This window comes from Cucurbita pepo, chromosome 5 (assembly GCF_057944985.1).
Source record: "Cucurbita pepo subsp. pepo isolate OVF chromosome 5, ASM5794498v1, whole genome shotgun sequence".
NCBI classification, from domain to species: domain Eukaryota; kingdom Viridiplantae; phylum Streptophyta; class Magnoliopsida; order Cucurbitales; family Cucurbitaceae; genus Cucurbita; species Cucurbita pepo.
In genome coordinates, this window is record NC_141802.1 from 13,891,255 (window position 1) to 13,912,189 (window position 20,935).

The 20,935-nt window shown below is 35.4% G+C and overlaps 3 protein-coding genes and 2 non-coding genes across 24 annotated transcripts; 2 read left to right on the forward strand and 3 right to left on the reverse strand.

Annotated features, from left to right (window-relative positions):
- Positions 1-4,137: 4,137 nt before the first annotated feature.
- On the forward strand, positions 4,138-9,913 carry LOC111794416 (putative NOT transcription complex subunit VIP2). 5 transcript variants are annotated; one of them, XM_023676414.2, is made up of 15 exons: positions 4,138-4,294; positions 5,110-5,253; positions 5,833-5,941; positions 6,012-6,190; positions 6,626-6,674; positions 6,789-7,007; positions 7,146-7,355; positions 7,451-7,546; positions 7,905-7,990; positions 8,076-8,261; positions 8,516-8,938; positions 9,024-9,076; positions 9,156-9,197; positions 9,319-9,463; positions 9,558-9,913. In XM_023676414.2, the coding sequence occupies exons 2-15, from the start codon at positions 5,236-5,238 to the stop codon at positions 9,615-9,617; spliced, it is 1,875 nt and encodes a 624-aa protein (XP_023532182.2). In that variant the 5' UTR covers positions 4,138-4,294; positions 5,110-5,235; the 3' UTR covers positions 9,618-9,913. The 5 variants fall into 5 exon arrangements, with proteins under 5 accessions (XP_023532182.2, XP_023532179.2, XP_023532181.2 ...); XM_087124380.1 differs by adding an exon at positions 4,436-4,561 and having other exon boundaries at positions 4,152-4,294; positions 6,626-7,007; XM_023676411.2 differs by having other exon boundaries at positions 6,626-7,007.
- On the reverse strand, positions 5,861-5,941 carry LOC111796299 (small nucleolar RNA snoR35). The gene has a single exon (XR_002815344.1). It is a non-coding gene; the product is annotated as a small nucleolar RNA snoR35 (small nucleolar RNA).
- A 781-nt stretch (positions 9,914-10,694) lies between the features above and the next one.
- On the forward strand, positions 10,695-18,831 carry LOC111794417 (putative NOT transcription complex subunit VIP2). Of its 16 annotated transcripts, none has more exons than XR_015421257.1 (17): positions 11,249-11,556; positions 11,688-11,800; positions 12,522-12,630; positions 12,706-12,884; positions 13,355-13,736; positions 14,348-14,557; positions 14,781-14,876; positions 15,238-15,323; positions 15,417-15,599; positions 15,866-16,288; positions 16,380-16,432; positions 16,516-16,557; positions 16,650-16,794; positions 16,887-16,974; positions 17,247-17,288; positions 17,565-17,905; positions 18,183-18,831. XR_015421257.1 is itself a non-coding variant. In XM_087124385.1 (16 exons), the coding sequence occupies exons 4-16, from the start codon at positions 11,783-11,785 to the stop codon at positions 16,944-16,946; spliced, it is 1,986 nt and encodes a 661-aa protein (XP_086980511.1). In that variant the 5' UTR covers positions 10,708-10,835; positions 11,265-11,365; positions 11,441-11,556; positions 11,688-11,782; the 3' UTR covers positions 16,947-17,101. The 16 variants fall into 16 exon arrangements, 11 of the variants coding, with proteins under 11 accessions (XP_086980513.1, XP_086980509.1, XP_086980517.1 ...); XR_015421259.1 differs by having other exon boundaries at positions 17,785-17,905; positions 18,177-18,831; XR_015421258.1 differs by having other exon boundaries at positions 17,785-17,905.
- On the reverse strand, positions 12,550-12,630 carry LOC111796298 (small nucleolar RNA snoR35). The gene has a single exon (XR_002815343.1). It is a non-coding gene; the product is annotated as a small nucleolar RNA snoR35 (small nucleolar RNA).
- LOC111794428 (ankyrin repeat-containing protein At5g02620) lies at positions 18,108-20,606 on the reverse strand. Its single transcript, XM_023676441.2, has 3 exons — positions 19,592-20,606; positions 19,088-19,497; positions 18,108-19,011 (listed from the first exon to the last, which is right to left on the reverse strand). Exons 1-3 carry the CDS (start codon positions 19,941-19,943, stop codon positions 18,133-18,135), a joined length of 1,641 nt encoding a protein of 546 aa, XP_023532209.2. The 5' UTR covers positions 19,944-20,606; the 3' UTR covers positions 18,108-18,132.
- Between the last annotated feature and the right edge of the window lie 329 nt (positions 20,607-20,935).

Sequence of the window (20,935 nt, forward strand, 5' to 3'; positions counted from 1 at the left end):
TCCTATAAATAACTATTAATACGTGGAAATAAAACGTCACAAAATTTTGACATAAGACCAAAAACAATAAAACTATTGGACGAAACAACATGTAAGCCATGTTTGGAATAACTCATTAAAAAGTATTTTTAATAATTAAAATAAAATCAAATTTCCTATAGAAATATTTATTAATTTAAAATTATTTTCTTATAACTAAATATTTTTTTTTAATTTATTACCTTAAATATCCATTTTCAAAAAGTCAAAATGGGTTTAAAATAATCAACTAAAAATATATTTTAAAAAAATACGTAGAAATAAAAAAAAATGACAATTTAGAATTTTATAATAAAGAAATCGTATTTATAATTAATAATATCTTTATATATTGTGCAATTAAATTTTTTATTAATTGTTTTAATAGATTAATCATTTACTATAAGTTGGAGTAAGTTACCAACCTACCCCAACTAGACCACGTAGATATTAAAATATACACGTGGCTTTTAATTTTTTTTAAGCTAATTTTTCCACTATTGTGTTTTTTAATTGCATTACCACCCAACACGCTTTCTTAATATAATAAATATTCAAAGTATATTCTTTAAAATCCTTAAAATTCCTGCTACGCTAATTTCATTAGCGTTCGTGTATAACTCATTTATACATCTCTTGAAGATCTCGAGAGGAAAAAATATTCTAATTATCATAATTATTTGTAACAAATATAAACTATCTGTCATTGTAACCCACTGCTAATAAATAGTGTTTATTTTAATTTACGATGGCGGTGAACTTCACTTCCAACCAGACTCATGTACTGACAAACACAAATGTCTGCAGCTGCTCGTGTAAAGCTGATGAATCCGCTCGAAAGAAAAACATGACCAGGACTTACATGTCCAAAACTTCAACGCCTTATGAAAAAAATCAACCATTTTTGGGCAGCTGGCGGGAGTTGCGCCATACATCATGTCTTTCCAAAATGGACATTTATTCTTTCTTTTGTATTTACTTTTTTTTTTCTTTTCTTTTTATTAATTATTCAAAGCGTAGAAAAATATAGCGCAAACTGACGGTGGTTTTAAATTATTAAATGCATGTTGAAAAATGAAAAAAAAAAATCTAATATTTATGTTGTCCATCCTTAATCGAGCTTTGAAGTTGATTGAAAGTTGCAAGGGAGAGGATCCCGAGTGAGAGGATTGTACTTGAAAATGGAAGCTCGAGCGACCTTCAACAAATGGCACCTGTACCCAAAACCTTCACGTGTTAAGAGATTACAACTCTCTCTATTTTTCACGTGTAGTGATTAAGCGGGGGTGATTGTGATATGAACCGAGATACATCAATCATACAATATGCTTCAATGAAGATGTGAAGAAAATATTGTTGAAATTATCAAAAGATATTTCAATTCATGCTACATTGAAGAAGAATGAAGTTTCATGTCATAAATTTTGGGTGGATTACAATTTAGAGTTATTGTATTTCATTAATGTATTTTAAGTTACAATTACATCATGGTTAATTATTACTATTAAGTATGAATGTTACAACTCTTGGAATGCTTTTAATAGTTTCATTTTGAGACTATTAAAGTCATGTATATTGTATTTGTAAGTAGACTTGGAAAATATAGAAAGAAGCATTTGTGCTTTTCTCTAGCCAATGGCTAAGTTTCTTTGCAATTCTATGTAGTTTAGGTTGCATGTAGAATCATTTAAACTTGCTTGTGAAGTGATTCGAATCTCAAACAAGTGTTCTTGCGTTGAGATATTTGATCAACAAGAATCATTCAAGCTAGACATGATCGATCTTGCTTGTGGAGTGATTCGAATCTCAAACAATGTTCTTGCCTTGAGATATTCGATCAACAAAGTAATCCGAATCTTATTCCCCTTGTATTGATTCCTTATCTTATCAAGAGTGATTCGAATCTCAAACAAGTGTTCTTGCCTTGAGATATTCGATCAACAAGGTAATCCGAATCTTATTCCCCTTGTATTGATTCCTTACCTTATCAGATTGTTTACCAAATACACAGATTTTTGCAAAGTCGTAAGATCATGTATGAGGGTCGATGCTTGCCCAGCATCGAAAGGTCAAGGAAGTTGGTGATATGATGATAGAAAAACCAACGATCAAAGCCCTGGTGCGCGGCGATTGTAACTATAACTGTTCTAAGGTAGTAAACTTCCACGTTGAATAAGTTTCGATACTCACCAAAGATATAACAATTTAACCATTATCTTAGAATGAAGCTAGGTGAAATAGACCTATGCGAGAAAATGCATACTATTTATACCTAAATAGGAATACCTATAAAGCTTAATTGAATTGACTTTGATAATTATACTCGAGCGGTCTTATTATATAAATGTTAAATTAATAAAAATACACTTGAATTTTATATTTACTTAAAAAATACTACTATATTTATAACCGTTTTGATAGTACATACATTCAAACAAGTCTAAAAAATTACCGTTCAATTTAAAAAGTACCCTGACCGTTAGTACAACATTTCAAAAATAATATTGAAAAGTTTGAAGATAATCTATGAAGTGTCGATAGACAGTTTTCATCCATATATTGACGTTTTTAACCTTCTCTTCAATAAAGGTAAACGATGTTAATGTTACTTTTAAAATTTCATGGTTATTTTTCAAGCATAGCATAAATTATGAGAGTACTTTTGAATTTTTTAAAAAAAATTAAGGTCGTGAATCTTTATTTTAAAATAAAATTAAAATAAATAAATAAATATATATATATATATTATTATTATTGAAGGTTTTAAAAGTTAATATATTTATTAATTTAAATATATTATTGGTGGTGGGGCTGTTTTGAGCATTTGGGAGATTTGATTTGATTGGATGGTGGGTCAGCAGTTATGGTTGTTTGAGGACATTCAACAAACAGGTAGTGGGTGAGACGAGGATGTCAAACCAAGCCCCCACCACGACGGTATTTGTTGGCCTCTTTCCACTTTAATTCACCCCGCCCCCATTGCTCACTTTTGCCACCTGAGGTGCAACATTTTTGCTTACAAGTCACCTCGACCGTTCGAGTCCGAGTGATACTTCATAACATCGAGCACAATCACTTGTTGATTACAACTAAACGAGACAACATAAGAAAAATATAAAGACGGCTAAAACTATAATGCTAACATTTGAATCTAACGTCACGTTGAAGAAAAACATCGATCTTCTCATAATGATGTTAGTCGTAGGTTATAATGGTCTAAGCTCACGCTGTTAGTGGACTTTCCCTTATGGGCTTCTCCATTAAGAGTCTTAGGGAAAAGTTTTCACACCCGTATAAATGGTGTTTCGTTTGCTACTCCAATCAATGTGAGATATCACATAGGTCTTTTTTCGTTTGCTTTGCACGAACAAATTTGGAAGTACAAAATGATCGTTATGTCTCCCTCAACGAGTTTCACGTACGGTTAGGTAAGCAGAGAAAACATGGTTCAAACATTGATACATTGATTCATGGCTCGTAAGCTCACTACGTTACATGAAAAAGACTTCAGAAGTCCACATTGTTAGAAATCATCGATCTTCATAATGGTACGATATTGTCCACTTTGAGCATAAACTCTCATGACTTTGCTTTATGCTTCTTCAAAAGGCATCATACCAATGGAGAGAGTATTATTTGATTATTAACCTATCATCATTCCCTAAATTAGCCGATGTGAGACTTTTATCATCTAACACACGTAAGAATTAGAGATTAGGTAATATAAGTTGGTGTATGTCAATTAATGGGTATTACGTGGTTACTAGTCACAACAGACTGTTCCCATTTACAAGTAAAATGAGGTGTCGTATAAAAAAGGATAGGCTGTAACATGTCCTGAATTACGAGTTACGAGTAATTTGTGGCATTTTTCTAAGATTGCACGTGTTCATAATCTAATATTTTTAAAGATTTTACCCATGCTCATGGATTTAATTTTAAATAAAAAAAATTAAAATAGTGTATTATAATGTATATAATGCCAAATTATGGATAAATGGTGAAAAGAAAGGCCCAAAGAGGTTGAGGAAAGCCCTGTAGGCCTTAGGTCCACAAAATCCTCCAATCGCAAAGCGAAGGGAAAGGGCGAAGACTGCGTTTCGCTGCATCACGGTCGCAGACCGACGTTCTTTTCTTCATCCTATAAATACTGTATCACTTCCCGAATTTTGTTCCTTTCTCTCTCTTCATTCTCCTTTACATCTCTCATCTGAATTAGGGCACACAAACACGATCTTTGTTTCTGAACCAGACATCTCTCCGATCTGCTATTCAGGTTATTTCCTATCTCTGATTTTTTCTTATTCAGATTTACTCATTTCGATTTGTTATGAATTCGATTCCTGATCTTCTCCTTCTCGTCACTTCTTCTTCACTGTTCGTCAAATCCTCTGTTCATCTACATTGCCGATCCTAGGGTTTCGGGATTTACTTTCAAGTTCTCGTCGGATGTGGTTCTTTTCTGATGGATTATTAAGTTTGAACTAGTTGAAACTGCGTGTGGTTTAGAAGGACCAGTACAGAAACACTACAATATTTCTCGGTTTGTTTTTAATATTCTTGTTTCGATAGTTGTGGGAGAAGAATTCACTGACTGAATATCTATATCTCGACCTCCCTATGTTTCTCTTGGATTTCCTGAACAAATGCTTTTCAGTAGATGCAGTTAGTCATTTATATGTATAGATGACAATATCGTGTTTGTCTATGGAGGATTCTCAAGAGTTTCGCCCGCTTTTAGACATACAATATCTTTCGAGCTACTGATAGGTTTCCTTATGGCTTGAAGTCAGTTGCGCGTTACTTTTAGTAGTTACACGGGCCCTCCTCATTCATGTTAAACCCATGTTTTTTTTTTCTTTTTTCATTTCTGTTCGACTTCTCTGGCCGCACGTCTTAGTTTAGAAGCCGCCTAGATTCCAGTGACTGGGAGATTGCAAAACGAAACTCAGTTCTAAAAGTGGATGTACATATTTGAAGCATATCTGCACTCCTTGTTTATCATATTTTACGGACTCTACAGCTGGGTTTAGTTTTGGAATGTTTTTCTTACTTTTGGGCTTACTCTTATACTATACTGTTATTTTTCAGGGTGTCATTTGATTAGCGATAAAGCTTTACAAATAGCTTCTCTATCTTTTGGCTTCTCAAGACTGGAACGGCTGTTTCTATGAAGGAATGAAATTTTCATAATTTATATTACTCTCACCTCATGCCATGTCGGGTTTACTTAATGTACTGTCCGCAATCTACATTTTTCTTTAAGATTGCATTGGAACATGTGTATTGGGTTGAGTTACATATTATTTCTTGAAGTTTATTACAGATACTGTCATGCGTTACCAGATTCTGGCAGTGGCGTTGACCTTTCAGAAACTAAGAAATCCTAACCCTAGTTGTTGTTGTTGTTGTTGTTTTTAAGTTCATAGTCTAGTTAGGATTTCAGTTTTTATTGGCTCAATATTTTTTTGTTAGGTAAGAACGTATCTCTTTCAATTATAGAAATTCCATTCAATCGTTTCCAATGTTCTCATTCGGTTTTTGGTTGTTCTAGGTTAATTGAATCTTATTTTTATAACAATCTGCTAAATGATCACGAGCCTTTATTGTGTTAACTTATTTTGACATAGTCTTGTGCATTTTTGTTGATGTTGGTGCTGTTTCACGTGCCTTCATTCTTTATGATAAATAATTTATCTTCTTCTCCCTTTTATGTTGATACATTAAAATTCTACTGTAAACTTTTGTGATTCAAGTTCAAATTTGCACAATAGTACATGATTTTTAAATTTTCAAAGCTCTTGTTCTTCGCAGTCATCTGTTAATGGATCAGCTTCAAATCTTCCAGATGGTACTGGGCGATCTTTTGCTAACTCATTTTCTGGTCAGTCTGGTGCAGCTTCCCCTGTTTTTCATCACTCCGGTAGGTGAATTTGTCTTAGAGTTGTGTAGTTTTCACTCAAATTTATGAAATTGAGAGGTCTCAATTTCAGGAACTATCCAAGGGTTGCACAACATTCACGGAAACTTCAATCTTCAGAACATGTCAGGTGCACTAACTTCAAGAAATTCAACAATAAATAATGTTCCATCTGGTGGGGTGCAGCAACCTACTGGAACAATTTCCAGTGGGCGTTTTGCATCAAACAACCTTCCTGTTGCTCTTTCTCAGGTATCTTTCAAAGTCAGGCTATTTATTCGTAATTACCATCAGTTGCCCCTGTAGTTTCTTTGAGTTGCATTTATTGTGCTCACAAAAGATTAGCTGCTGCATGATAACATATTTTAGACATTTTATCACTCTGGTAAGCAAAGACGAGCACGCTTATTTATGATTAATTCTGAAGTACTGTTGTAATTATCACTATAGAAGACATTTACCATCTAGTAACTGTGTTGAGGAAGAAATGATGGAGGGCTGCTTTACAAATCAGACATCAGATCATGATTTTTATAATTAGCATGGTATAGGGTTTTCTGGGCATGAAATGACATCTTTAATAGATCTAGAAGCAATGAAAGTGAAACGTAATCTTATCCTCTCAAAACCCCGCATAATTGTTTATGTGCTTTCACTACATTTTGACTGTTGCGTTCTCTTCTGTAGTTATCTCATGGCAGCTCTCACGGACATTCAGGAGTCGCAAATAGAGGAGGTATAAGTGTTGTAGGAAATCCTGGATTTAGTAGTAGCACAAATGCAGTTGGCGGTTCTATTCCTGGGATTCTGTCTACTTCTGCTGCTATTGGTAATCGAAATGCTGTTCCAGGATTGGGTGTATCCCCAATTTTGGGAAATGCAGGTCCTCGGATCACAAGTTCAATGGGAAATATGGTAAGTGGAGGCAACATAGGAAGGAGTATAACTACTGGCGGGGGTTTGTCATTACCTGGTCTTGCTTCTCGTCTAAACCTTGGTGCGAATAGTGGATCTGGAAGCTTAACTGTGCAGGGACAAAACCGTTTAATGAGTGGTGTGCTTCCACAAGGTACAATCCCAATCCCTTGAATTTGTGCACAAAATACCTATTTTATGAGGCTATATTGAATGGAAATGCATTCATTACTATGTTTTAGTTAAAAATGTTCTATGCTACTTTTTCGTATATGACATTTTCTTGCTTCAGGATCTCAACAGGTTATTTCTATGTTAAGTAATTCTTATCCAAGTGCTGGAGGTCCACTTTCCCAAAACCACATACAGAATGTGAATAGTCTGAATTCTCTAGGGATGTTGAATGATGTGAACTCCAGTGACAATTCCCCTTTTGACATTAATGATTTTCCTCAGTTGACAAGTCGTCCAAGTTCTGCAGGAGGGCCTCAAGGACAATTGAGTTAGTAACTAGACATTGTTGGTTTTGTTTGTTTTTTTTTTCTTTTTCTCTCTTCGCCAATTTTGATTGTTAGAAATGTCATGTAATTGTTTCAGGTTCCCTGAGAAAGCAGGGCCTTAGTCCTATTGTTCAACAAAACCAAGAGTTTAGCATTCAGAGTGAAGACTTTCCAGCATTATCTAGATTTAAAGGTGCAAATCCCTTCTTTGCTTCTACTAGGTTTCATTCATGTAAATCATAAGCCAAAACTTTGTTTACTGCTCTCTACCCTATTCTTTTTAAGATTAAATACAATAATTTTGGATAACTGTTGTTGGCAATTATCTCAGTTGACCATGAGCAATAGCTGAATAGATTTAGTAGAATTTCAGATTTCGTTTTTCAAGTTTTCCCTTGCAATTATTAAGCTCAAGATCATCTTCATTGAGAGTTCTATTTTTCTGTCATCTGTTTGGATTTTAAATTCATAGCACGTAGTAATGTCTTGCATACTTTGAATATGAAACAGAACACTTTCCATCATTGATTATAGTTCTAGATCTTGTGCAGGTGGCAATGTTGATTATGGCATGGACATTCATCAGAAAGATCAACATGAAAATTCTGTGCCTATCATGCAGTCTCAGCAGTTCTCTGTGGGAACTCCTACTCTCTCATCTGCTGACTATCCTCATTTGGTGATGTGCTGCTTAACAACTTTTCCCTTGTTTTGATCTTCAGATTGGGAGATCTGCTGGATTTAACCTAGGGAGCACATACTCACATCGACCCCAGCAGCAACAGCAACATTCTCCTGCAATCAGCAACAGCACGGTGTCCTTTCCGCCTGCTAATAATCAGGATCTCCTCCATTTACATGGATCAGATATATTTCCATCTTCACATGCTGCATCCTATCACCAGCAGGTGTGCAATTCTATTAATGCAATTCTAAAGGAAGTAAATATTTTTACCTTGCAGGCATAATCAAACTGTTCCTTTACTTACATATTTCCATTCTTGGTGTTTTATCAACTGAAATACAGTCTCAACCTTTTATTCTCAAGTATTAAAAAATACTCAATGGGTTTAAATGTTTCGTAGATCAATCAGTTGCCTGTATGTCTTAATGTCTTCCCCATTGAATTTTTTCAATATCAACATTTCATTTTCATATTCAGTCTAGTGGGCCTCCTGGTATTGGTTTAAGACCTCTGAGCTCTCCTAACTCAGTGTCTGGAATGGGTTATGACCAACTTATTCAGCAATATCAGCAGCATCACAGTCAACCGCAGTTCCGGTTGCAACATATGTCTGGTGTTAGCCAATCATTTAGAGATCAAGGGATGAAGTCTATGCAGGCAGCTCAATCTTCTCCTGACCCATTCGGTTTACTTGGTTTGTTAAGTGTAATAAGGTTGAGTGATCCTGATCTTGCATCCCTTGCGCTCGGGATTGATTTGACCACGTTAGGATTAAATTTGAATTCAGCAGATAACCTTCACAAGACTTTTGGTTCCCCGTGGTCTGATGAGCCTGCTAAGGGTGATCCAGATTTCAATGTACCTCAGTGTTACCTTATTAAACCACCACCGTCTCTACATGTGAGTCTCTTCCCCTTTCCTCTCCCAGTCGACCTGCCTGCATTTTTTATTTTTCTGAACCGATCATTGTTTTGGTTGACTACAGCAAGGATACTTCTCAAAATTCACTTTGGAAACGCTGTTTTATATATTTTTCAGGTGTGGTATATTTAAATAATTTGAACGTATTAATTTTGTTATCTTAATATATATTATTCTGATCTGTCTTGTTCTTCAGCATGCCCAAAGATGAAGCTCAGTTGTATGCTGCAAATGAACTGTAAGCTCTTATTATATACTTACTGTGCCGTTTGTTATTTTCACCAAAGTTATATAAAAAGATAGTTATGGGTAGAATTTTCCCTAAGGGCGATGTTGCCAACATTTTTTTTGTTTGGTAGTTATAATAGAGGCTGGTTTTATCACAAAGAACATCGATTCTGGTTCATTCGGGTCTCTAATATGGAACCGCTTGTGAAAACTAGCTCGTACGAGAGAGGATCTTATCTCTGTTTTGACCCTCACACATTTGAAACTGTCCGCAAGGTCTGGAGTTTATCTATATTTATATGTTTCCATTGAAATGAGTTAATAATAAATAGACCCATCCATTGCTGATGTTACGTTGAATTGTGCTCAGGATAATTTTGTGCTTCACTACGAGATGGTGGAAAAGAGACCAGCTCTACCGCAACATTAGCCATTCTCTTTTTCCTTTTTATTAAATGTAAAAAGGTAATTTGTGGATTTTTGTGTTATTAGCCATAGTTGTGTTTGTAGAAGTAATATTCTGTTAATTTGATAATTTTATATCCATTATGATGTGGGGGCCCCCTTGTTATTGTAATGAGCCGTTTTTGCTTCCCGGAAAAGGACAACTGTAACGAGGCATATGTTTGATCACCCGTCGTTCTACATGATGATATATTTGGTTATTAGCTTAGTTTAGTTTGTTGAACTTTATCATATTAATAATAATACCCAATTGATTAAATACTTTACTGTTGTGATTCTGTGGTTATGGGTTTGGATTCACTTCATTATGTATATTCTCACCACTACTCCACAAATCCCATTATGGTTTGTGCATTAAATTAATTTTATTTCTAGTTATTTTCTTAATTTTACTTTCCTTTTTTTTTTTTTTTTTTCTCTCTCTCTTTTACTTTTCTTTATTATTTCTTAAGAAAGGTTAGAGTCATCGTGATAGAATTTTTTTTATGAGATGTATTTGATAGAAAAATAATAATTATTAGTTGAAGAAAGATTAAAAGAAAAAGTGAATTTTCTTATATAAATGACATTAAATCGTACTAAAATTAAAACTCTTATGATCGATAAATAATTTTAATTAATATGCCAGACGTGTTCTTTTGATAAGACTAGACGTGTTCTTTTGATAAGACTTGGTTCGAATTAGTTCTTATTGATTAACTTTAATTAAAAATATTTAATTTTTTAATCATTCTCATTCTAAAGTATAGAATTGTCAATTTATTTCTTTCTTGATAATTAAAAAAATACAACAAATAAATATGATTTAAATTAATAATTTTAACATAATTCAATTTTTTAAAATCAAAATCAAAATTTTAACATATTTATTTCGTTTAATAATATTTAAGAGTGAAAAAAATTAAAATTCTATTTTTTTAATTGAATTAAAAAAAGGAAGAAAGTCTAATTAGTATTATAATTTTTTAAAGAGAATTAATTTAAAATTAATTGTAGTAATTTGGAGATTTATGAGAATCTAACGTTATTATCACAGAACAAATAAAAAGAGAGGGAAACTGTTTTGGTGGGTAAAGTTTCGGACTTTCTCTGTGATTCTCTTTCCCTCTCTCTTCCATTGGATTTAGGGCACACGAACACAATCTTTGATACTCAACCACACATCTCTCCGATCATTCTTCAGGTACTTTTTCATCTCTGATTTCTTTGATACAAACCAATTCCTTTCCATTTGTCATGAATTCGATCTCCGATCTTCTCTCATTCTCATATCTTCCATATCCCTTCTTCTTCGTCCTCACCGTTCTTCATTTATTCTGTTCATCTATCAATTTCCATCCATTCTAGGGTTCCACCACATTCTTCAAAAGTTCGTGTTGTTTCTTGTTCTACTCTGAAGGATTCTTTAGTCCGAAGTAGTGTTGAAACTGCTTTTGGGCTAGAAGAATCAGTGCAGAAACACTGCTGCATTTCTTGGTTTAATTTTTTTTTTTTTTTTTTTTTGATATATCTATATCTAGAACTCCCCGTAGTTCTCTTGGAGCTCCTGAATATGCTACTATTAACTTATAAATTTGTTTATGGAAAATTCTCAAGATCATCCATGTCGCAGGCCGCTTCAGGCTTGCAATTCTTGTAGAGCTACTGATACACATCCTATGGCTTCGAGTCAGTCTCATGTTACTTTTAGTAGTTCAACAGGCCTTCATTCAGGTTAAACCTATGGGTTTCTTATGGAGGTTTGGTTCTAATACTTTTCATTTCGATTCCACTTCTCTCGCTAGACAGTTTTAGAAGCTGCCTGTACTCCAGTGACTGAAATTGAATGTGAGATGACAAAAAGATACTCAGTTCTAAAAGCGGCCTTGGACTTGTAATTGTCCTTTTGAGTCTACAAGGGAATGGTAATATGTCTGGAACATATCCGTACTCCTTGGTTTACCTATTATAGGCCCTGCAGCCGCATTGGGTTTATTTTTGGTGTTTTTACCTTACTTCTGAGCTAACTCTTAAATATACTTTTATTTTCAAACAGCTTCTCTATCTTCTGGCTCCCCAAAGACTGGAACAGCAGTTGTTTTTGACGAAGGAATGAAATTTGCCTAATTCTTTTTACGCCTACCTCATGCCATGTCGGGTTTACTTAATGTATTGTCAGCTATCTATGTATCTATTTGTCTATGATTGCATTGGGACGTGTATGGAGTTGAGTTGCAGATAAAAAAATTACAAATGCTTTCATTTCTTATCTGGTTCTGTGCAATACTCATTGACCCTCACGTATAGATTGGGAACCTTGTAGGAGAAATTCCAAATCTTGGGGTGTGCGTGTGTGTGTTGTTTTTCCATTTTTTTTTTTTTTTTGTTTTTTTAAAAAAAAAAAAAAAAAATTAATTTAAACTTCATGTAGGATTTTCATTGTAATTGGTTCAAGATTTTCATAGTATCCTTCTTTGTTGGGCTCTCTTTTTGTATGCCCTTGTATTTTTTCATTCTTTTTCAATGAAAGTTTGGTTTCATCTAAAAAAGGTGGTTCAATATTTTCTTGTTGGATACAAATGTCATTCTTTTTATTGTCGAGATTCCATTTTAATTGAATTCCTAATTCTTATTAGATTTCCGACTGATCTTGGTTGATTTAATCTTATGTTTATAACTATCAGCCACATAAGCACGTGCGTTTGATGTGTTAGCTTGTTTTGACGTACTAGTCTGTTTTATGTGCTGCTCTCATTCCTTGTAGTAAATGATTTATCATCCTCACGTTTTATGTTGATGCATTATAATTCTACTGTAAAATTGTGTGTCAAGTTTAAAATTGCTCATGAAAACATGGTTTACTTATTGCCAAAGCTTTTGTTATTTGCAGTCATCTCTTAATGGATCGGCTTCAAATATCCCAGATGGTGCTGGGCGATCTTTTGCTACCTCATTTTCTAGTCAGTCTGGTGCAGCTTCCCCTGTTTTTCATCACTCTGGTGGGTGCATATTCCTGGAGTCTCTTTAGTTAGTTTTCTTTCAAATTTATGAAACTTAGAGGTCTCAATTTTCAGGAACCATTCAAGGGTTGCATAACATTCATGGAAGCTTCAATATTCAGAACATGTCAGGTGCACTAACTTCAAGAAATTCAACAATCAATAATGTTCCATCTGGTGGGGTGCAGCAACCTACTGGTACACTTTCCAGTGGGCGTTTTGCATCAAACAACCTTCCTGTTGCTCTCTCTCAGGTATTTTTCCAAGTGCAGGCTATTTATTCATAATTCAATGTCATCCTTATTAATTGAGATCCTGAGCATGAGTTTTCTCTGAAGTTTTTTTGAGTCAAGTTTATGGTGCTCAACAAGAATTAGCCGTTTATGAAGTTTTTTCTATATGATCACTCTGCCTAGCAAATACAATCACTCTTTTATGATTAATTTTGGAAGACTAGACAATTATTGTTATAAAAGAAATTGACCAGTTAATAGCTTTGTCGATGAAGGAATGTTTGAGAGTTACATAGCGAATAGGATATCGGATCGTAGTGTTTATGATTTGACTTGATATTGGACTTTTTGAGCATGAAGTTTATATTTAACTATGACTTGATATTGGACTTTTTTTAGTTCATAGCTTTACCTTTTTTTATTTATTTACAAACTCTTGTAATTGTTTATGTGCTTTCACTCCATTTTTACTGTTTTCTTTTCTTCTTTAGTTGTCTCACAGCAGCTCTCACGGGCACTCAGGAGTTGCAAATAGAGGAGGTATGAGTGTTGTAGGAAATCCTGGATTTAGTAGCAGCACAAATGCAGTTGGTGGTTCTATTCCTGGGATTCTGTCCAGTTCTGCCGGTATTGGTAATCGAAATGCTGTTCCAGGGTTGGGTGGATCTCCAATTTTGGGAAATGTAGGTCCTCGGCTCACTAGTTCAATGGGAAATATGGTAAGTGGAGGCAACATAGGAAGAAGTATAACTACTGGCGGGGGATTGTCATTACCTGGTCTTGCTTCTCGTCTTAACCTTGGTGCAAATAATGGATCTGGAAGTTTATCTGTACAAGGACAAAACCGTTTAATGAGTGGTGCCCTTCCACAAGGTATAATCCCTTGAATTTCTGTATGAATGCTTTTGTAATTATTTGTAGTAATATTATATCCTCCCTTTTGTACTACTTCTTCTCTAAAATAAAAGGAGCATATTGGAAATGAATCATTTTGTTTTGTTTGTTAGAGTGATGTGCGACATGTGGAAGCTATTTACTCATTTTACTTTGTTTTCTAATTCTATTTTATTCTATGTTCTTATTTATGTGTTATTATTATTATCAATATTTAAAATTTTACATAAGAAACTAGAGAACTTTATTGAACTGCCAAGCAACAAAAAACAAGGGAGATACCCCTGCTCAGCCAATGGTTACAAAATAGAAGTGCAATTTGCAGAAATATGCACAAAATGCTACAAAATTTATGTATGATGTATATGTTATTTATGATATAGTTGTGCTTGTTTACTTTAGTCTGATTAATATTTTAGTTCTTATGCTATACTGACCAAATAATGGAAATGCATTCATTACTATGCTTGTATTTATATATGTATATATGTGTGTATATATATATATGTATGTGTATGTATGTATGTATGTGCTACCTTGTATACAAGTGTTCGTTGCTATTTTGACGTAGATGACATTTCTTGCTTCAGGATCTCAACAGGTCATTTCTATGTTGGGTAATTCTTATCCTAGTGCTGGAGGTCCCCTTTCCCAAAACCACGTGCAGAGTGTGAATAGTCTGAACTCTCTGGGGATGTTGAATGATGTGATCTCTAATGACAATTCTCCTTTTGATATCAACGATTTCCCTCAGTTGAGTAGTCGTCCAAGTTCTGCAGGAGGTTCTCAAGGACAATTAAGTTAGTAACTAGACATTGATGAATTTTTTTAATAAATAATTTCAGTTATTATTATTGTTATTATTGTATATCTCTGCACCAATTTTGACCATTGTTACTTGTCATCGTTGATTTTTAATTTTTTAATAAATAAAATTTAGTTTATTATTATTATTAATTATTTACTTCTAATTTTTTCTCTGCACCAATTTTGACCATTAGAAATGTCATGGAAACATTTCAGGTTCGCTTAGAAAACAAGGTCTTAGTCCTATTGCCCAACAAAACCATGAGTTCAGCATTCAGAATGAAGACTTTCCAGCGTTACCTAGATTTAAAGGTGCAAATCCCTTCTTTGTTTCCAGTCGGATGCATTCATGTAACTCATAAGACATAGCTTCGGTTTTTTCCTCTAATTTTTTTCAAGAATAAGTACAGTAACTTTGGAAAACTATCGCTTGTAAATATCCTAGCTGACCATGGTAGTTATAGCTGAAAAGATTAAATAGAATTTCAAATTCATTATTCAAGTAGGCAATTGCAATTATTAAGCTCAGGTGCTACTTGGTGACTTCTGACTTGTTTTTCTTTTTTCAGCTTGAATTATCAATTCAACTCATCATATAACATACACTAACCTTTTGCGTACTTTGGATTTAAAACACTTTCTTTTATTGATTATAGTTCTAGATCTTGTGCAGGTGGCAATGCTGATTATGGGATGGATATTCATCAGACAGACCAACATGAAAATTCTATGCCTATGATGCAGTCTCAGCAGTTCTCTGTAGGCACTCTTTTGCTCTCTTCTCTGCTGACTATCTCATATGGTCATGGGCGGGCTAGTGATCATTGTTAACATTTCTGTTTTGGTCTTCAGATTGGAAGGTCTGCTGGATTTAACTTGGGGAGCACATATTCACATCGACCCCAGCAGCAGCAACAGCATTCTCCTGCAGTTAGTAACAGCACGGTCTCCTTTTCGCCTGCAAACAATCAGGATCTTCATTTACATGGTTCTGATATGTTCCCATCTTCACATGCTGCATCCTATCACCAGCAGGTGTGCATTTTTATCACTGTAAATGAAGATTCCCCCCCCCCCCCCCCCCCCCCCCCCCCCTGCATCGAAGTTTTCACTTTGCAGGCATCAGGAATTGACCAATATATTTTTATTCTTGGTGTCTTTATTAACTTGAAAGCCAATCATTCCCATGTATTATATGAATTGAACGGGTGTAAATGTTTTGTAGATCAATTATAGCCTATGTCTTAAATCTCTTTTCCAATGAAGTTTTTCAACATCAACATGCCTTTGTTTTTCTTCAGTCTATTGGGCCTCCTGGTATTGGTTTAAGACCTCTGAGCTCTCCTAGTTCGGGTTCTGGAATGGGTTATGACCAACTTATCCAGCAATATCAGCAGCATCACGGTCAATCTCAGTTCCGATTGCAACCTTTGTCTGGTGTTAGCCAGTCATTTAGAGATCAGGGCTTGAAATCTATGCAGTCAGCTCAATCTTCTCCTGATCCATTCGGTTTACTTGGTTTGTTAAGTGTAATAAGGTTGAGTGATCCTGATCTTGCATCCCTTGCGCTCGGGATTGATTTGACCACGTTAGGATTAAATTTGAATTCATCAGATAACCTTCACAAGACTTTTGGCTCCCCTTGGTCTGATGAGCCTGCTAAGGGTGATCCAGATTTCAATGTACCTCAGTGTTATCTTATTAAACCACCACCTACGCTCCATGTAAGGTTCTTTACCTTTTACATCCTCCTCCTAGTCTATGTGAAACTTTCAACAGGTTCTTCTCAACTAATAATTTTTTTGTTAACTGCAGCAGGGATACTTCTCAAAATTTACTCTTGAGACACTTTTTTATATATTTTTTAGGTACGGTATATAAATACTTCAATGCTCTTTTTCTCCTTTTTTTTAACTTCTCTTATATAATTCTGCTCTGTCTTGTCCTGCAGCATGCCAAAAGATGAAGCTCAGTTGTATGCGTCAAATGAACTGTAAGTCTTATTATTGACTCTGCAGTTTGTTATTTTGACCGTAAGTAATTTATGGGCGTAACTTAAGCTTGGACCAACCTTTTTTTGTATAGTTATAATAGAGGCTGGTTTTATCACAAAGAACAACGTTTCTGGTTCATTCGGGTCTCTAACATGGAACCACTTGTGAAGACGAACACTTACGAGAGAGGATCGTACCTCTGTTTCGACCCCCAAACATTTGAAACCGTCCGCAAGGTTTGTACTTTGTCAATACTTTTCATTGAAACGACCTATACCACTGCTGCCCTGTATTCCCATTGTGCTCATGTTGCGTCCATTGGCTTCAGGATAATTTTGTTCTTCACTACGAGATGGTAGAAAAGAGACCAGCTCTACCACAACATTAATTTTTGTTTTTAATAAAAAAATGTAAAGGTAATTCGTGGATTCTTGATATGTAAGCCTTAGTTCTATTTGTAGAATTAATAGTTTGTAATTTGGTAAGCGTAATTGATCATGTAGGCCCTTGTAATTGTAATAAGCCGATTTATTGGGTTTCTTCTCTGCTGTGTTTTACAAGATACACTAGCTTAGCTTGAACATCGTTTATCTTATGAAGGAGCTGTCACATAATTTCTATATTGATTTTAAAAATGAGTCCAGCATAGCATTTCTAGAACTGATGCTCCTTAATTCCAATGAAGTAGGACCCTGCTGTTGCTCGTTTGAACAACCACCTGCCAATCAATGTAAGTCCATTCTTCTACCTTGTTTTGAAACTGTTTTTTATTTTTATTCTTTTTGTTTTTAGAACTATTTTTAAAATCTATATATTTGATGACTTGTAAATGCAGATTTTTATGTTTCTATGTGAATAGAAACAACTTTATAAGTCATTTTTTAAAACACATTTAAATATTTATCTGTACAAGTGGTAGATTTGTAACAAATTTAAATTTTTTTGAAAGTTTTCGATTTTACATCTAATAGATTTATGAATTATAAAATAATTTAAAACTTTCCAGAACTAAATTTGTTATTGTGCAAGTTGAGGATCAATCAGACACAAATTGGAGTCGTCGGAGACATGGATGTGGACGGAGAAGACTTTTACTTTCTCCACCCTGCCTCGTGAATGTCCCTTTTAAATGTGTCTCAAGATGTGGTTTTATCACTGGCAGCTTGAATGTGTTTGAGATAATGTTACATTTTCGACATATAGTCTAACATCGTTGACCGGTTTAGGGTTCACTACACATGCAGCAGATGATCGAGCTTTGAGCCTCGTTTAAGTTAATAACACATAAAGGCAGAGCAGGAAGCAGGAGGCAGGAGCAGCCATGGCAGCCTATGATATCACTGTCAGGTGCCCATATTCATCACCCATATGCATTAATCTTACATCATATATCAACTGGTTTAATAATGTTTTACTATCATTTATTTTTTTCTTGATTTAATAATAATGTTTTACCTTTTATCATTATATAATAGCAGAGCATTTTTTCTTAGGGTTCATGATCGAAAATGGTGAAAATGGTGCAATCATCGCCTTAAAAAAAAAAAAAAAAAAAAGTATACAACAATTTATTTTCATATTGCATACATGTTCTTGAACTCATTGTTAAGAATCTCAGTATCAGACATGACAGAGCGGGAACAGGATTTGGATCTGTTCCCCATTGAAGACCTCCTTATGCTCCTCAGATTTGATGCTTCAATTCTATGTTTAACCACCCAATAGCACATTGTCCCCAATGTGGTGGCCATTATGGTGGTTCCGATCAGCGTCACTCCGATCGCCAGCCACCTCTCTCGCTCTCCGACGACCACGAACGACAGCGCCAAGAACGCCACTGATATTAGTACACAGGCTAGCCACATTAGCTTGTTTATAATAGCCATCATCTGCTTCTTGGCTTGGCTTTCAATAACCACAACTGATGTTTGAACTACCACAACTGCTAGAGATAAGAACAGGGCTATTGAATCAAAGATGAAAAATATTATAAAAGGAGCTCTCGACGCGATGTTCGCTTCACCGAGCGAGAAGCCTGGCGGTATGTCGTCAGGATCGTCCACATACTGACCGGGGACTGTAAATATGGCTGCAAATGCCACTGTGGCTATAAGGACAGCAACCACGGTTGTGGAATTTATGGCATTGTTGAGGCCTTCCGAATGCATTTTGTTTAGGCGTTTTTCGATGCCTTGGACTCGTCTTCGGGTTTGTCGAGTGTGTTCGAGTTGGTGATGAACTTCATGCTTTATGTCACTTACGGTTTGCTTCAATTCCCTTGCTGGATTTGTCACTACTGGCTTGATTGCTTTGGCATTCTGCACACCATGCTCTTTTAGAATCAGAGCTATATCGGAGTTCCCGGTGTTCTCCGCCGTGTCAAGGGCAGTCTCTCCCGACCGGTTTATTGCCTTCGTGTTCGTTTCATTGTGCTTGAGAAGCATTTTAACAATCTGCACATTGTACACCGAAAGTAATGTCACGAAAGCTTTCTAACTTGTCATACACATATGAACTTTGAATCATTACCTCAGTTCTGCCCTTCCTTGCAGCTATATGCAGGGCAGTATTGCCTTTATTCTCAACCATAATCATAGACCGCGGATCCGCCTTGATCAGCTCCTCAACCACCTCAAGGTTCTGCCCTTTCACCGCCATTTGCAGCGCGGTCTGCCCCTTCTTATCGGTCCTTGTCGCGATGATCGGCTCCGTCGTGATGAGAGCTTTAACGACGTCCACATGTCCATTTCTAGCTGCAGAATGCAGAGGAGTTTTGCCATTGCTTCTAGCAATGGTCGCCAATCCGCTGCCGGCTTCCAGCAGAAAATTCACAATCTCTGTGTGGCCTTGTGCTGCAGCCGTGTGCAGCGCGGTCGTGTTCGATATGTCGACGGTCATCGCCAATTCCGGATGAACCTCCATTAGAACTCTCAAAATCTCTGCAAAAAAACAAACAATTGGGAACTGATTTGATCTTTCCGATTTCGATCAAACAAAGAAAATTGATGAAATTTGATGAGAAATAAAACATACCCAAATAGCCCTGTTTTGTTGCAATGTGAAAAGCATCAAACCCATTTCTTGCTTTGATCTCAGCGTCGGCCAGATCGTAATATTTCAACATTTCTCTTACCATATCCACGTAACCGTACTCGGCGGCGACGTATAAAGCCGTCTCGCCGGAATGATTTTGCTTTGCCAATAATTCCCTCAATTCAATCTCGTCGGCTTTCGTCAGAAGATCCATCGCCGCCATTAGATTTCCAGCTCTCGCAGCGGTATGCAATGGGGTGTCATCCCTTTTTCCGGTCAATTGCTTCGTCATCTTCTTCCTTGGCAAGCTTTTCTCCGCCGCCCGCGGCGGAGTTCTGGCAGTTTCCAACATCAGAATCGACGATAAACTTCTTTCCCCCAATTCCAATCACCAAATTAGCCTCTTTTCTTCCTTTTCTGAAGAACCCAGATCGGAAAATCTCATATTTCGTCAAAGATTATCACTTTTTTGTTAGAACAAATCAAGCTCTGTTTTTGTTTTGTTCTTCTGTGCTTCGATTGAATCCCATTCCAATCCCCACTTCTGAAAAACGTATCACGAACAAGCCCAATCAAATTAAACCGAATTCCATCTTCTGTTTACCCTCCAAAAAAGCCTCAAGAAACCCTTTCTTGGAATCAAAATCCCGAAGAAAAATGAAAGAAAAGAAACCCCATTACCTATTTGTGAGGGAAAAAACAGAGGAATCGCCCAAAAACTCTCCGATGATGAACTCACATGGCTATATATACACAGAAAAACACGAAAGCTTTAGCGCCTCATTAATGGCGAAAAGGAAGAAGACGAAGAAATCAAAAAAGGAAACAAGTTCAAATATATATTATTATTATGGAAGAGGAGGAAGACAGCGCACATGTAAGCAACCAATCGAAAAACAACTTTAAAATTTTTGTTTTTCCTTTTAAAAATGTGAATTAAAAGAGACCTTTTAAGATCAAAATCGAAAAGAAAAGGCTTTTGAAAAGTTGGTGATAACGAAGAAGAAGAAGAAGAAGAAGAAGACGAAAGTTGAGAGATTAAAAATTTGTGTAAAGAATCTTAAAATTTTAAATGTTAAATGGGAAAGAAATTAAAGGATGGGATTCAAATGGAGCATCAAAATTAAGAATAATAATTAGGAAATTCTTTATATATATATATAAAACACAGAATTAACATAGCCACTCGCCAAAAGTTAGCGTGTTAATCACGGGCCATGTGGTCGGTTCTTTAGTTAATAATTATTATGAAAAGAAAAAGACATTATAATGATTGCCTCTTCCATTAATATTTTCAAATAATCAACACATTTTTCACAACTCCTCATTTTTCAAACTTTTCTT

Coding starts and splice junctions, on each gene's coding strand:
- LOC111794416 (XM_023676411.2), top strand. Junction 6,191..6,625: donor TTCCTGTTGCTCTTTCTCAG/GTATCTTTCAAA, acceptor TCTCTTCTGTAG/TTATCTCATGGCAGCTCTCA. Junction 9,198..9,318: donor TTGTATGCTGCAAATGAACT/GTAAGCTCTTAT, acceptor TTTGTTTGGTAG/TTATAATAGAGGCTGGTTTT.
- LOC111794417 (XM_087124387.1), top strand. Junction 12,631..12,705: donor CCCTGTTTTTCATCACTCTG/GTGGGTGCATAT, acceptor CTCAATTTTCAG/GAACCATTCAAGGGTTGCAT. Junction 13,737..14,347: donor GAGTGGTGCCCTTCCACAAG/GTATAATCCCTT, acceptor TTCTTGCTTCAG/GATCTCAACAGGTCATTTCT.
- LOC111794428 (XM_023676441.2), bottom strand. CDS start 19,943: ATGTTGGAAACTGCCAGAACTCCGCCGCGGGCGGCGGAGAAAAGCTTG. Junction 19,498..19,591: donor AACAAAACAGGGCTATTTGG/GTATGTTTTATT, acceptor GTTTTTTTGCAG/AGATTTTGAGAGTTCTAATG. Junction 19,012..19,087: donor CAAGGAAGGGCAGAACTGAG/GTAATGATTCAA, acceptor TACAATGTGCAG/ATTGTTAAAATGCTTCTCAA.